This window comes from Lupinus angustifolius, chromosome LG20 (genome assembly GCF_001865875.1).
Source record: "Lupinus angustifolius cultivar Tanjil chromosome LG20, LupAngTanjil_v1.0, whole genome shotgun sequence".
Lineage (NCBI taxonomy): Eukaryota > Viridiplantae > Streptophyta > Magnoliopsida > Fabales > Fabaceae > Lupinus > Lupinus angustifolius.
In genome coordinates this window covers 17,022,115-17,038,663 of record NC_032028.1, presented here as the reverse complement: position 1 = coordinate 17,038,663, position 16,549 = coordinate 17,022,115, and the positions used below count along the sequence as shown (strand labels likewise).

General features: G+C 29.9%; 2 protein-coding genes and 1 long non-coding RNA gene across 4 annotated transcripts; 1 reads left to right on the top strand and 2 right to left on the bottom strand.

The window, feature by feature from the left end:
• Positions 3,025-3,879, bottom strand: LOC109335512 (agamous-like MADS-box protein AGL62). The gene has a single exon (XM_019571645.1). The coding sequence runs from the start codon at positions 3,877-3,879 to the stop codon at positions 3,025-3,027; it is 855 nt and encodes a 284-aa protein (XP_019427190.1).
• Positions 5,110-10,980, top strand: LOC109336459. Its single transcript, XR_002106353.1, has 3 exons — positions 5,110-5,121; positions 7,159-7,163; positions 10,862-10,980. It is a non-coding gene; the product is annotated as an uncharacterized LOC109336459 (long non-coding RNA).
• On the bottom strand, positions 9,386-13,725 carry LOC109336458 (carbonic anhydrase, chloroplastic-like). Of its 2 annotated transcripts, none has more exons than XM_019573072.1 (10): positions 13,449-13,725; positions 11,971-12,029; positions 11,708-11,857; positions 11,564-11,612; positions 11,069-11,185; positions 10,921-10,974; positions 10,304-10,389; positions 10,066-10,171; positions 9,774-9,932; positions 9,386-9,530 (listed from the first exon to the last, which is right to left on the bottom strand). In XM_019573072.1, the coding sequence occupies exons 1-10, from the start codon at positions 13,647-13,649 to the stop codon at positions 9,489-9,491; spliced, it is 1,023 nt and encodes a 340-aa protein (XP_019428617.1). In that variant the 5' UTR covers positions 13,650-13,725; the 3' UTR covers positions 9,386-9,488. The 2 variants fall into 2 exon arrangements, with proteins under 2 accessions (XP_019428617.1, XP_019428618.1); XM_019573073.1 differs by having other exon boundaries at positions 9,728-9,932; positions 13,449-13,723.

Below are 16,549 nucleotides of genomic sequence, written 5' to 3'. Positions count from 1 at the left end.
ATTTTTTTGTAAGGAATAAAAATGAATTATGGGTAAAAGGATGTGGGAAAAATATCATCCCTCATTTCATTCTTTTTCAGTTTAATCTTGAGCCAAATCTATTTGGATTTGTTAATCTCTTTTATAATTTTGATTGTTTTTATTGTCATGGAGTGTTTTCAAGAGAATATTTACTGCACAAGCAACACTTTTAATAAAATTCCTTATATACTAAATTTAGGGATCCGAATTTTATTCCTTTTTGTCGTATATCTAAAAGTGTTACCATAATTTGAATCGATGAACGCCCATTTTGGCAATTTTAATCAGAATTTAATTACACCTATTTAACACTAGAAAAATATGTTCATTCTCATAAAGCTAATTCATTGTTTTCAATCTCTGGTACTTTGCATTAAATTTGTTAGACTCTAGATTTTGTTTTTCAAATATGACCTCTCACGAGCTGTTGTACTAAGCTCTCTGTGAGAGGAATCTCAGAAAATAAGAGATATTTCTTTGTCGTGTTTTTTAAAATAAGAACTTATGTGAAGGGTCAGGATCAATGTACTAATTATAAATAAAATTAAATTTAGGTTCATGAAAAAAATCATGACCAACTTATTCCTCAATGTGCACCAATTTTGTCTTTGAGGCTAACGTGAGATGCATGTAGAATACCACATGTGATGTATCTAAAATGTCACATTAGTTTCAAAGACGATCTTGATGTATATTTTGAAATATGTTAAAATTGCAAAACAATAATGCTTAAATTTGACAATCAACAAGGCTTGTAGGTAATATTAATGCAATCACGGTAGAATATAAGGCTAGGTTCAACTGTACTTTTAAATGCGATGTTGAAAGTGACACATTCAATAGTTCTCGCTTGAAGAAAGGTTGTTGAATGTGTCACTTTCAGTAACGCTTGCTCTAGAAAGCATTGCTAAATGTGTCACTTTCAACAGTGTTTTCTCAATTAAGCCTTGTTGAATATATAAATTTCAATGGTGCTTGTTCTAGAAAGCATTATTTAATTTGTCACTTTCAATAATACTTCCTCAAGCAAGCGTTGTTGAATATACCATTATCAACAGAACTTCCTTAAATAAGTGTTGTTGAAAGTGTGAAATGTCAACATATTTACAACACTTGCTATAGTAAATGTTGATTCTTATGACAATACTATTTTATATAACACTACATCAAATAATATTGTTATATCAAATAGTTCCGGTAGGATAAACCAAACACATTTAGTATATTGTCACGTATATATCAAACAACACAAAACACATATAATAACACAATGTTATGACAAATATGAACAATCTCATTTATTTCGGCAACAATAATTACATTTTCTATTTCACAATATCAACAATCCAACTATATACAAGTAGTTTGCAATAAATAAATATATATACTTGTATATCTATCTATACAGACTACCAAACTAATATAACCTACAATAATACTTAGGAAAAATTAGTTCATTCTTTCCTAACTATTGTATAATCTGTTTACAAGTGTATATAATTACATTTATGTAGTTAGGTTACACGAAACGCCAATATTTAAAACATGTTATTCAACAACACTCACTATACAAAGTGCTATGTCACTTTGAACAACACCCGATTAACTAAACGATGTTGAACATCTATGTCATAAAAACAATAATGGTTGCTTCATTAGGTGTTGTTGGTTGCACATTTATCTATCACATTTAGCAGTATTTGCTTCACCTAATTATGTTAATTACCTTCAGCCTTACATTTAACAGTATGCAACACATGTACATTTTTGAATGAGCATTATTAAATGCGAAATTTAGTGTAATGTTGATCTTTTAGAATAGTTGATGGAGCTAAACTTTGAGGAATTAAGTTCATTGATTGCAGACCTTTCAATGATCCTAATAAGGTTTTACTATATTAGTTATGAGAATAATGTATCTCCTCACATTAAGAGATAACTTATCTTCTTAAGCTAGTAAAAGTATGACATGTGTACTATTTTATTTAGTTTTGGAATTTTTTTATAAAAAATGATGAAATAGGTCACATGTCATGATTTCACTGACTCGATCAATACAAATTTTTTAATAAATTTTAGTTATTTGAAATAAAACAAATATCTTCGTCGTCCATTTTTTTTTCCAATGATTCACTTTTTTATTTAAAAGTTAGATTGCATATATGGTGGATTTAGTATTAGTATAAATATGATAGAATTGAAGTTAAGAAAATATTATATCATAGGGCACATTTATGTTGTACGTATATGATAATTTGGAAGGGCTCCTCATCCATAATTTTCATGTATGATTCAACAAGGCTCTTTCATATATCTACAAAATCAAAAATAAATCGGTATTATAGTTCATGATCTGAATTGTTAGTTTAATCAATTCCGGTTAGTTTTAGCAAAAATATTCATTATTTATTTTTTTTTTGGGAGTTCATAATTTGAGAGCCCTAAACAAGTTATCATAATATACATTATTGAAAGAGATGTTGAAATATTAAAAAGAAATATGCCCTTTATTTGATAATACATTCATAAGTAAAAAATGATAAAGATTATGACTGACATGCCATAAACAGACAAGACAAGCAACATAATGAAAATCAAAACTCTTATCAGTCCCAACTATGAAACTGGTAAATATAGAAATTGAAATACAGTAAATTATTGAAAAGAAAGATAGGGCATATTTTGAACCCAAATTTTCTATACCATAAGTTTTTTATGCCTCTATACCAACCTAATAAGAATTTGCCTAGTAATAAATAGCACACCTCATTTTAGTTCTCATTAATTATCATAGTGACACATTTAAGTAGTTAGAAAAACATCATTGGGTTGGTAAAGAAGCATAAAAAACTTTTGGTATAGGAGATTTGGATTCGGGTGGATTTGGATTGAAATGGAACAAAATAATCCACTTGCAAGTCCATATCCTCCCATATTATTATTATTGAAGGCAGGGTGATTCATCATGCCACCATTGAACAGATTATTTGGCACCATCATGGACTAATTCTGAAGCATATGTGGTGGTGGTGGTGGATACATCGGAAAATGCTGAGGTAGTGGTTGTGGCTGCATAAACTGCTGAGGTGGTGGTTGTGGATGCATAAACTGCTGAGGTGGTGGTTGTGGATGCATAAACTGCTGAGGTGGTGGTTGTGGATTCACAGGAAACTGCTGAGGTAGCGGTGGCAGCTGCACCTGAGACTCCTGAGTTGGTGGCTGAGGTGGTGGTGGCAAAGGGTTGTTTGAAGAAGATGCACCACCTATAAAAAAGTGAGGAGGTGGTGGGATAGCAGCAGCAACAGTAGCAGCACTCTCAACAATATTCTGCCTTTCATCAACACCAAGTACATTCTTCTTCAGATTCACAAGAGTCGACTTTAATTGATCAACTCGTTCTCCATTGATCTCTTCAATTGGAGCAGCCCACCATAAACATTCTTGTACCTCTTCCCTTTTCTTAGCCAACTCTTCACTACACTTCTTCTCAATCTCAAGATCTTCATTGATCCGATTAATCTTATCATTAAGCTCATGAACATTAGCATTTATGTGAGCCTCAAGATATTGCATGTTCCCCAGGTTCAGTGGTTGGTCCCTCATTTGATAGCGGTCTATGACAACATCAATACTAGGGTCGCCAAAGGAGAAAGCCTTGTTTGGCAGAGAAAAGACAACTAGCCCAACTTTTGCATCACAAAGAGTGCAAAGCTCACTTACTTTCTTGAATAGCCCAGTGCAGCGTTTGGAGAATGTGACTTGTAGGTTGTTGTCTTTGGCTATCATTTTCATCTCAATCCTTCTACGGCCCTTGTTCTTCTTTGGGTTACTAGTAGAGCTAGGGATTGGGTTAGACATGGCTCAATGAAAATGGATGCTTAGGGAAAGATAGGCTATGAGAGATACAAGAAATGGTAGATAATGGTTCTCAATTTATACTCTTTTGGGAATGAAGTTTATATTACATCTTATCTTATTAAGTCACATTTTTGTGTTTTAGACTAAATGCATGTATATAGAAAAAATTCATTAATTATTTCATTCTTATCTTTGTTTGAATGACAGAATAGTTTTATAAGGTTAAATGAATGTAAATATGTATTCATATTATTGGTATATATGTAATATTTATACAAAGAATATAATATTTTATGCTAGCACTTGAGCATGAAATTCATGTGTTCATCATACATAAATAAAACAATTCCAAATTGGTAAGATTTTTGTGTATTAATGATAAATCAAAGAAAGCATTACTACATTATATGAATTCCTTTTGTGAATAGATACAACAATTGATGATAATGATTAAAAAAACAACAAAATAATTTGGTAACAATTCACTTTTTTTAATCAAAATTAGTGATGCACCAAAAAGAGATATGATCATCAAAGGAGAAGTGAACTAATTCTAATTACGAGTTGAATTCGTAATTTTCACGGGTAAGCTCTTAAGGAATATTTAGGCCCTTATTTTTATCTTCTATTTATTCTACATAATTATTTTGCCATTCATTATTTTTTTTGCTACATTCTATCTATATTTCTACGAACTTATAATATCTTATATTATATTATAATAACTAATAGGCGTTAGTCTAATGGTGTATGATCCAATTGGATCCCCAAAGTTAATGGTTCGATTACTGGGAACAACATTTGTTGGGAGAGGCATCTATGATTAGTTCATTACCAAAACGTGAGGAGAGACCCTTAGTAATATCAAATATTATATTATATTATGAGTTTAAATATTTACATCGTTAGTGTAAAGTTTTATATGTTGTCAGCACACCATCCACCATTGATTTGTATTACTTTTGTTTGAGGGTCAATAATAATTAACATATGAATAATGGATGATTTACTGATAGTATAAAAAATACTTACACTATTAGAATATAAATATTAAATCATTATATTATATACATGTCTCCAAAATAAGTGATGATAGTTTGACCCATTTTAAGTTTTTTTATTAAAACAGTGAATACTTCAAAGGATACAATGTAAGAAACAATAAAAATTTATTTTTTAATATTTAATAAGAAATAATTAAAATTTTAAATAAATGTTTTCTAGGCATCGTTAATTTATAATGTATGATACAGTGTATGATAAATAGCTCGTATGTCAATTATTAAGTATAAATAAATAAAAAGACTCAATGTTGTTTACAAATTTATTCACTAAAAAGTTCAAGTAATTAGCCATTATTGATTTTATAAAACAAAAGTGATATATCTTAAAAAAATGTGGTCTCACACAACAACGTATTTTTTTTATAGTAATAACTGGAATTATGTTTTATAGTTAAAACTTAAATTTATTAAGATCAATAAATCTATTATAATTTTCATAAATCACGGAAAATTTAAGAGTGTATACACAATACATGGGATACTAGCTGCTAAAGTATAATCAATAGATATGAAGGAGAAGCAAGTGTGAAAAATAAAAGAAGAAACTGAGATTTCGATATAGTTTATAATTATTTAGAATATATGACAACCTAGAAATAATATTTTTGTTTCGACGAAAGGATAAAGTTAATCGACTTAAATATTTAGAATATTCTAAAAGTAAGATATACAACTTTTAATTATTCTTATGCAGAATAAATATTAAAATATGTAGATAATTTTATTGTTTTAACTTTTCTTTAGACTTGTGTAGAATAGATCACCACTTCTTCTACATATTCATTAACTCTTCTAATAAAATCTCATTTTAATATACTGTTAAAATAATAGATATAAAGGAATTCTCTTAAAATATAGAGAAAAGTCTATAAAAATATATTAAATTCTATGATTTTTTTGTATTTTTAGGCGAGGGAGAAACAAAAGCTATCAGGTTTTTGATCTTCAATTGGTGCTTGGGTGACATTCCCTCACTTAGGCGAGGGGTGTCAATATTTTCTGGTAATTTTCTTCTGAATTATGGCTTGAGCGACTATTCCCTCGCTTGGGCGAGGGGTGTCAGTATTTTTTGGTGATTTTCTTCTTAATTATGGCTTGAGCGATCATTCCATCACTTGGGCGCGGCCTGTGCTGTTCAGAAACTCATTCTTCTATTTTTTTTATCCTTTGTTCATCATTCCTAAACCTACAAATAATAAAACACGAGTAATTTCTTAAACAATACAAGATTAGCTAAGTTATTGGGAATTGTATGTGATAATAGCATAAATACGCTCTAAGTGCCCTAAAAGCATATAAATTTCCTTAACAATTTGGCACTTAACAGTTCCATGAGTCTTTCCTACTTATAAACTCTTTCACTCCTCCACGCATATCCAATGTGGGACTTCACACTTGAATAAACCCAACAATCCTCCCTCAAGTGTGGGTACCACACACTTTCCGGTCTGCTCCCCTTATGTCCACCATGTCTCAGCCGAACCATCGGCTTTGATACCACTTGTTGGACCAGACTACGACCGGGAGCCTCTAACCACTAGGGAGTTCCATTGTTACATGAGTATGAGAAGAGTGAAGAGTCACAAATGAGATACCACGTCTTGAACCAAAACTTTAAGGCATTAGTTCCATGAGTCTTTCCTACTTATAAACTTTTTCACTCCTCCACACATATCCAATGTGAGACTTAACACTTGAATAAACCCAACAAAAAGTATTTTGTAAATTCAAAAGTTGTACTTTCCAACATACAAATCATATATGTTTGGTTTCCTTAAACGGTGCATTGGTTACATCACCCACCCTTATTAATAGAGAAGATTCTTTCTCAACCATAATATTATGTTAACACTAAAGAGTAACTAAATGAAATTATGAAACACTTATGGCAAAACACCTCGCAATAGAATCTTATCATATAACTTGACTGAACTACTAATTATTCTCTTCGAATCACTTGAAATAGATATTTCTTTTGGCAGTTGAGCATTTACGGTGTGACTTGACATTTCCAAACTGAATTTACATTTTTTTTCTCACAAGAACTTAATTATGATGTGTTCTTAAGGGAACAAATGATTTTATTTTTATTTTTCAAATTATTTAATTTAAAAGTAAGTTAAAATTTGGACCATTAAAAATTTGTTTGTACCACATGTCAACATATCTAATCAATAGTAGAGAGGAATTGAACTAGACCACTCCATGTGACTAGCGGGTGTATTGCAAGTGTGCAACACAGAGCCTATAATTAATGCAGGCCCAAATAGTTTTTATCTATACAATTAATATTATCTCTATGTGGTAAGTATTTGGTTTTTATTTGTTTTTTAAATTTGTTGTCTTGTCAATTACTATTACCTTATACATAAATTTGTTAACTACTTTTTGGTTGTAAGACTCATTATTTTATATTATTACTTAGTTGGTGTATAATTGAATTAAGAATGTGACTTAACGTAAAAAAATACGAGGTTATTTAAAATTCATTATGAAGATGGTCTCTTAAAAATATATTGGACTAAAGACCTCGATAACTAACAATAATGGAGTTCAAAAAAAACATATCTTACATCGTCACGATTTTTAGGAGACATATTTTGTTTGAAATATATTATAAAAATATTACATAATTAAATTATTTGACATACCATATGTACATCTTTTTTATTAATTCATTGCAGTATGCATGTTTTAAGATTTCAACTTTGTTCAAATCTTAATATTCAAACTAAATTTTTCCTCTCACCTAAATCAATTGAGTCATACTCATAAACATGCATGCCCAATTGGAATATGTGGATCAGAGAAGGATCCATATAGAATGTGTTTAGCAATCCATTGATTTGGTGCTTGAGTGTAGTAATCTTAGTAAATTCCACACAAAAACTCCAATGGACTTAACAAAATCCGCCACAAAGCAAGCATAAATAAATGTTAATTGTCCATTATTCGGACTGATTTGAAGATAACCAAAGCATTGCATTTCACTCATAGTCTGGCTGCCAAAAACTAATTATTTCAATTATTTGTAATAGACTTCCTTTTATGGTTGGATGTGTCTGCTAAAAATGAAAATGATTTAAGGTAATCTATTTCATTTGGGTTGTGTAAAAAAGTCACTTTCGTTTAGTAAATACAAAAGGGAACAAAGTTATGAGTTTATATTAATAATATTTATTTGATAGTTAGATGTGTATTGAAAGAATGTGATTTGTTGAAAAACATTCTGGCATGATTTTCAAATAAGCTTCAAAGTTTTAGTATCTAAATGAAGCTAGCATTACTCACAAAATGAAGTTTATCACATGTATATAATCAATCTTTGGTTATTGAATCGAGTGAATCAACTGTTAAAATATTGTTGAGATAGTTGGTTGAAGATTTTTATTATCATTTTCAATTTTTATATTTTCTTTTTTGATATATATAAATTATTGTATTCATCTTTCTAATCTAATCAATGAGAAATATTATTAAAATAACAAAGTTTTGATTTTCATTAATTTATTCTTTCAACTTCTTCCTTTTTGAAGTTTTTCTTTCTTATTCATACATGGCTCCTACTAATAATACTGATAATACACAGGATAGGGGGGACCCCCACAGAATCCATCTTTATGACAATGATCTAACCTATATTTGAGTTGAAGATCAATAGGTTCATAATAACGTTTTACATATTTTTCTTGATTTAAAGAATAAAGAAGTGCATGAGACTTATGTATATGCCAATGACATTCAGTTTGTTTAATGCAATCAAAATTATTATAATCCGATTCATCAAAGGCTGTGAATTGACGGATCCAATCAGAAGTAGAAGAAATGACAATGCATACATATTTGTAAGAAATAAGCCAACCAAAACCATAAAGACCATCACAGATAGAGAAAGTGAAATTTGGATTCAGATCTCGTTTGTATGAAAGTCTGGCATCATTTCCATAGCACACAATTGACATGTTTTTTCCTTCAACACTACGAGTCATCAAATTTCTAAAGTAAAGTGTATACTCATTCAATCCAAAGCACTTTCCTCCACCTTGTGCTACATCACAATATGATATCAATATTATTGTTATCATCATAATTTGGACTACTATAATATTATTTCTACCAATTTTAGATCTTTCCATGGCTTCAACATTCCTCATTCATCTTTACATTATTATGTTCATTAAATATCAACAACTCAAAGTTGTTACAATGGCTAACTAAAAAAACTCTTCATGTAAACATTAATTTGTTTTACGTTATAAATTAACTCAATTAATTATTTATTTGAACTTACTTTGGTCTGATCAAGTAGTGGGATGATTTATAAACCTCTCAACTGTGTCTAAGGGTGTTACAAAACACACTTTCTGTAGTGAGTTACCAAACACACATAGGTGCATTTTTATTGCCACATATATAATGGACATTTTTTGTCTCAATGATACCACATAAACCAAGTTCATAGTTTCATATATACATATATATAATTAGATAAGATCGAATATCATATGGTCCTTCATCGCATACACACGACCTCTAAGCATGGCCCTAATACAGCTTCCAATGCAGGATTGTGGCCACATCTTTTACCTAACAAAGAAGAAAAATGCACCTTAAATTATTACACTTCACTCCTATTTTTCATGCATAAAAAGGAACTTTAATTTGGAGCTATATATATATGAAGAGTGATGGAGAATCTCCACTAACTTTTATTAGGAATTTATCATTCCATAACAAGGGTAATTACAAGAGTAGTAGTTCATCATATTAGGAAAGTAGAATACTTAGGGAAGCAAGATGAGGTCATTGATAATGGTTGGGTGTTCATACGGAGAAAGAAGAAGCAAGGCCAAACTCAAGGCCCCAGAGCTCAAAAGAACCCTTAACAAAGTCATAGTATCCTCCTTTCAGTGCCAATGTCTTGTTCACCAACCCATCTCTAACAAATGGGTAGGTTAGCAGGTTTCCAAGGGAAACATTCACTGCTTCCTGCAAATAAAAATCCAACTTGTTACCATCACATACATGGTTATATATAGTATACTTCTTCATATAGTATAGTACTATAGTACTATAGTATAATGTTAATGTAGGTGGTGTTATTTTTGTCCCATATATATACCTTCTCACAGTGTGTGCATAGCTCTCCAAATGGTGCATCCCCATGTGCTGTTTTCACTTTTGCCTTTGCAGGTAAACCAATTTTGACCCATTCCTCAATGAAATCACTGCACAACACAGACCAGAAAAAGGAAAGTAATTTTCTTATGTTTTTGTACCAAACACTGAAGTTTCAGCGGATATATCCTAAAATAATTGATAGGAAAGTGTAATTTTGTATGTAAAACAAAATGACATACGTAGAGTAGGTTCCATCATATGGGAAAGAGAGAAGCCCCTTAATACCACCACAAGCACTGTGTCCAATCACCACAATTTCAGACACCTGCAGAAATATTACTTATTAGTTTAATGGTTATTAGTTTATTGGCAATTCAGCAAGAAGGAAATTGAAAGTGAAGAAAATATATTGAAACTTTATTATTTACTTTACAACCTAAGCTACACAAATACAAAATATAAAGAATTTATATAATGGAAAATTTGATATTTATTTTACAACTCAAACTACTATTTAAAGTAAAAACAATTTTAACCGTTATAACCGAAAATTATGTAAGAATAAGTCATCTTTAACAGTTATTATTATTATATATATAGTCTTTGGTCTTCTTCCAATTATTTTCATAAAAAATTTCAACAAATGCATATTATTTAATAATAGAAATAAAAATATAAGTTTATGATGTAGTGAAAGTGGAGTTGTATAATGAATAAGTGAGAGAAAGAAATAACTTAATGTTGTCAAATTCTAATATGATGATAATGAAATTGTATTCATATTAAAAATAGAGGAGAGTACAATATGCATGAAATTTTGTGCAGTTCATTTATCTTCTAATGATTGATAATGTACCTTAAGGTGCAAAACTGCATACTCAATAGCAGCTCCAGCTCCAGCATATTTAGACTGATAGAGTGAAGAGGTAAACAAAGAAAGTAATAATTTGAGTATTGAATTATTACTGTATTAGGACAAAGCAAAAAGTGTATTGGAAAGAGACCTGGTCATATGGTGGGACAATGTTAGCAACATTTCTGACCACAAAGGCCTCTCCTGGTTGGAAATCTAACACATGTGATGGGCATACTCTTGAGTCAGAACAAGCAAACACCATAAACTCCAAAAAAGAAAAATCAAATAAGACAAAGTTAGTCTTCAACATTAATAGAAATTTTCATCTATATCCAAAAGGGTAAAGTTACCAGTCTAGAAAGTTCAGATAAGTTTATTTTTTTTATAAAATGTTTATAGTTGTTTTGGACAATTTTTGTAACAATTGTTTTTTATATAACATAAAGTATGACCCAAGTTTTTACCACTATCCAAAAAAGTAATGTTATCTAAACATTTGTACTATTTTACTTTTTACAATGAAAAGTAATTGCATTATAAAAATCAAAGGTGTCTAAAAGTTATTAAAAAAATTGTCCAACAAATATTTTTGAATGCAAAAGGGTACATATATTCTAAAAATAAATCATCAGAAAATAAATACCTTGGGGCTCTGGCCTTTAGCAAGTTCACCATACAAAGCTGGATTCTTGCTGTGAAAAAGAATTAATAAGAAATGAGAAAGCTTAAACTAAAAGAAACTAATTTATGAAGACATATATTAAGGTATATATATATAGTGACTAACTCATATTTCTCTTTCTTGAAGTAAAGGAAACCAGTTTTGATCCTTTCAGATGCTTCTGATGATGGAACTGCTTCAGATGATGCTGTGCTCAATTGTGCTGTTATCTGCTCTACCTTTTCAGCTGCTGTGGCTTTTAGTCCAGCCTTCTCTCTAAATTTAAACATAATGCAATTGCATGTTAATTTACTAGGAGCAAGAGTGATATTGTGAAATATTTAATAGCATGCATTTTCTAGCAGAAAGAGTGTTTCATATTTTATTACCTTAGCAGTTTCTGGAGTTCTTCAATTGCTTCATCATAGTTCTTACCCATATCCTCTCTCTTTAAAAAGGAAAAAATATATATACAAGTTAGCATATACTGATAAGTTATCATATTGTTTTTTGTTTTGTTTTGTAATCTAACATGCTTGTTTATATTATTTCTTTCTTATCATATGACATTACAAAGTAAAAAAGAAAGTTCATTATATGATGGTTCATCCGATATTGATAAAAAAAATTGTATACAAATAAATTAAATGAGAAACAAAAAGTAAATTTGTCTTAAACATGGTGGAATTTTAACAACTAAAACTTTGTAATTATGGGGACAAAAAAGAGAAAACCAAAGGGAAATTAAATAATAAATAGAATTTGACTAAGTAATTAAATAATGTCAAATTTCATAAAAATATAGATGTTGGAAATGGTGTATGAATATTGATTAGTAGCCAATTTGGCAAAACTGGTTTTGAGTGGACCTTTTCTTCTAAAGAAGTTTGGATTTGTTGCTTTATCCGCCTTAGAATCCTCCAACTAACTTAGCTTCCACCATTCAAGGAATTTCACATTTTATATATAGTTTTATTTTTTGTCAATTTTCTTGTTAATATATACTTCTTTTATTGTATGGTTCTGACAGCTTACACATACTAGTTCATGTGAACAAATCCATATCACACACCTGTCACTCAAACCTAACTAATTAAGTTATGAGATAGTCTATGACATGTGTCAAAAATAAATTTTCAATAGTTCAAGTTTTAGTTTATTTTTAAATTAAATAATTTAAAAGAATCATTCTCTTATATTTTCAGTCTAGTACGGTAGAGGAATCCTATTCGTTATGAGATGGTTCCATAGAAAAATCAATGGGTGTAAAGTTTCACGTGTAAACTCAACATTAAAAACTTAGTTAAATGTTAATGTTCCAAGTAGCAATCAAATTTATTTACCCTTTATGCGTGGACACGTAGATTGTTGGAACACATGATCACCTAAGACAAAAAAATCTATGCTACACTCCATCACAATACACACTATGATTCAAAACTGCAAATAGAATATTATATTGGGTTCTTACTAAAAAAATAAACAAGACAACAAATGCAAGAAGTATGTGTGTTTTGTATATTGGGAATGCTTTTTGAACATCTTAAGGATATACCTCTTAAATTAAGGTCAATTATCAAAATTGAAGTTACAAAATTGTAACCACATATTACGACCACGTTTACATGAAACACATTTTCACTTTCATACCATAGTTCATAATTGCAACAAATACAACCATAATTTAAAACTGGTTTCATATACAACCTCATATATACCTCATATATAGATGAGGCAGGAAAACATTGAAAAAATGTAAAATGTGACCAAAGTAAATAAATATTAAACAAGCATGTGATGAAATAAAAAATAGAGTGATTGTATCCAATTTGTTGCATAAATAATGAAACTTTTTGTGTATATATACCACAACGGGGGTGATGATTGAAGAAGGAGCAGCAAAAACAGGCTTGTCTTGAATGAGAGAAGGGAAAGAAGAGGTCGAGGAAGAGGAAGGAGAAGAGTTAAGGGATGCAAAGACCGAAGGGCACAATGCGGCTCTCTTGGTAGAGGTTTTGGCGGAGGAGATGGAAGAGATACACCAACCGTTGATAGAAAAGGTCGACATTGATGCAATGAAGACTCAAATGATATTACTATATAGTAGTATAGTAGTAGTAGTAACTATGACATGGGCATGACTACTTGCTATACCACCATTTTAATGTGACTAGAATGTGGATAATGAAAGTGAAAGTTAGGGAAATGAGAGCTTCATCCCTATCCTTGAAGATGAGGTTTGAATGTTGGAGATTAACTACAATAGAATGACCATAACCTAATGTCACTTTGGATCACTCACCTTTGTCATATACCCTTCTTTCTATCCCCACATGTACTTGCATGAACTTGTCACACACACATACATAAAATAGTAAAATTATGTAATTTTTATAAGTAAATTTTTTATTGAGAAATTGAAGTAAGAAGATTACTTCAATAAAAATGGAGTACAAGTAAAAAGAATCTTAGTGAAAGCCACAATTCAACTTCTCATTCTACCTAACAAGTATAAATTAAACATTACAAGCAAAATACAACGAGAACCCACTATCTCGAAAGCCAAATACAATAGCAATAATTGGATTGGAGTCATTCGAACTAAGAAAAATAGGTAGACTTATATCTTCTTCTGATTCAGATCCATTATTTAAGTTTTATCTCATTCACTGTTATCCAAATTTGCTTCCTTCTTGTTGAAGAGTGTGGTCTTCTTGATTATCCTCATAATCCAAATTCCTACCATCCAAATAACATATAAAATATTCCTCATATTTCAGCCTTTTACTAAAAGTAAGTGTTGTAATAAATGAGCATTTCCATTTGAAAGTAACACCCAGTGAAATTATGTTATTTGAACTTAGAAAATGGACTCCAATATGAAATTTCACTCACATTTGTTTACATAATATTCATTTCAATGTTCTATATGATATATGATAATGTTTAGTTTAGTTCATATGAAAATTCACGTGCAATGTCAAATCTTTTAACAAAAAAATATTGTTTCAAAATAAAATTATATATATTATAGATGTATTAATTAGCTATACTAAATTGACTATTGAGTGCTGAACACAATGTTGCATCTTGACTATTTCATTGTGTATAGATATTATGTATGAGATTGACGTTAATTCTTATGAGGATTCATAAATAGAAAATGAAATTGTGGTAGTGGGTATTCCAAGAGATTTAGAGGTTAGTTATTGTAGGGACATTTGTCCCCATTTAATTAATTTATGTGTCATGAGATACAGCCAATGCCGATTTGCCACATAGCTGATATTTCAACCACCTATTATACCGCAGCTAAAAGGGACAAAATGTACACCATGGAAGAACCATACCATTTGTCAATATCTCTACCACTTAGTGTGATTGATTGAAAAAATTATTTAAGTTAAAAATTTAATAATTAAATATTTTTTTAGTCAATCATACAAGAACACATAGAGTGATACAATCTTTTGGGACAAAAGATATCATTTCGTATATTGAAGGGATGGAGATAATATCTACAATCATGTTGTGTTCCCTTATATTTTTTTGGTTTCCACAGGTATCCTCGCACTGGAGGCAATCCTGTCCGTGCCGGCAACATCCACAGGTAAGTGGGGCTAACTCTCCTAACGGACATTTTTTTCATCCACAAGACTCGAACCCGGGTTGTTGACATGTGAACTTAATGTATTATTTTTATAAAATTAAATTAAAATAATGTGTTATTTTTATTTAATGGCAAATACCTATTCATCGAGAACAAGAAGACATGAAGCTTAAGAGATCCAGTTACATATTTAAGTAACTTCAGGTTCTATTTAGTCATTTACTGCTTTTATTATACATTCAAATTCAATCCACAATCAATAGTGTTATTTATAGTGCCAACCCATACTAAATGCAAATTCAATAGCCAAAATAGTACCCACAATTATACATAAAGAGCAAAAGAGATACCAAGATTTTGAGCAAAGCCAACCCAATATTGTTGCATTTGAATCTCTACAAATTCCAGGAGCTTCCATCACTATTATTGCTGCATTTTGGAGGATACCAAGTGACTGGCTTAATAGTAAAGATTTTGTTAAACTATATATTAATGTTAAATAACATATTTTATTCAATAACATAGTTATATTTAACATAATGTAATACCATGACATTTCCTTTCCCTTACCGAAAAGTTGGGTTGCTCTATATTTCCATCCACAAACATCACCTACATCTTATTAATTATGGTTAGTCAATATAGAGTGATCCAATCGTTCACTAAATAACAGCACATATCTGTTTTTTTCATAGTTGGAACAATTTAATTTGAAAAGGTAAAGGAGTTTTATTTATTTATTTTTCGTTTCCTATATATTTTTATGTGGTACAAATTCTAATTTAAGTATGATAAAATAGGGGACAAAATAAAAAGCAAAAAACTGCATTTTAAGGAGATAATAATAATTTAATTGACTTTGGTGCAAGATTTTGATTAATTAAAGTAGAATCTGATTATCAATGTGAGACTGTGTCTAAAGCATAATTTGATGATCATACCTTCATCTACTTGGCTAATCAAATTCTTGTAAACTCATTTTTCTTTACTTACACATTTATCTTGTGTAATTTAAACTTGCTGATTTTTGTGTGCTTCCTTTTGGAGAGAAAAAAACAGATTTTTTAAATAAAAATAATTTAAAAAATCTGAAAATAATAAAAATATTATAAATTTGTCTACCCAGTTTTAGTCAATGAAAAGTAAGTAGATTCATAATTGGAGAAAATATAAACAATTTCAGGCGGATTTGATGGAGCATATGTGGCAATATTTTGGAGGAGTAGAGTAAGTGTTAATTAAATTGTGTTGCTTTTCAAATTATGTTCAATTTCAATTATTATAATGTTAAATTTATGAAATTTGGATATATTAAAATTAGAAAAACAAAATTATTAAGAAGAAAATTCAAATTTATA

What these genes read in the sequence shown, in the direction of transcription:
- LOC109335512 (XM_019571645.1), bottom strand. Translation starts at nt 3,879, where the DNA reads ATGTCTAACCCAATCCCTAGCTCTACTAGTAACCCAAAGAAGAACAAG.
- LOC109336458 (XM_019573072.1), bottom strand. Translation starts at nt 13,649, where the DNA reads ATGTCGACCTTTTCTATCAACGGTTGGTGTATCTCTTCCATCTCCTCC. An exon ending in TTCAAGAAAGAGAAATATGA is followed by an intron (nt 11,613 to 11,707) that starts GTTAGTCACTAT and finishes TCTTTTTCACAG; the next exon opens with CAAGAATCCAGCTTTGTATG. An exon ending in TATGCACACACTGTGAGAAG is followed by an intron (nt 9,933 to 10,065) that starts GTATATATATGG and finishes TTTTATTTGCAG; the next exon opens with GAAGCAGTGAATGTTTCCCT.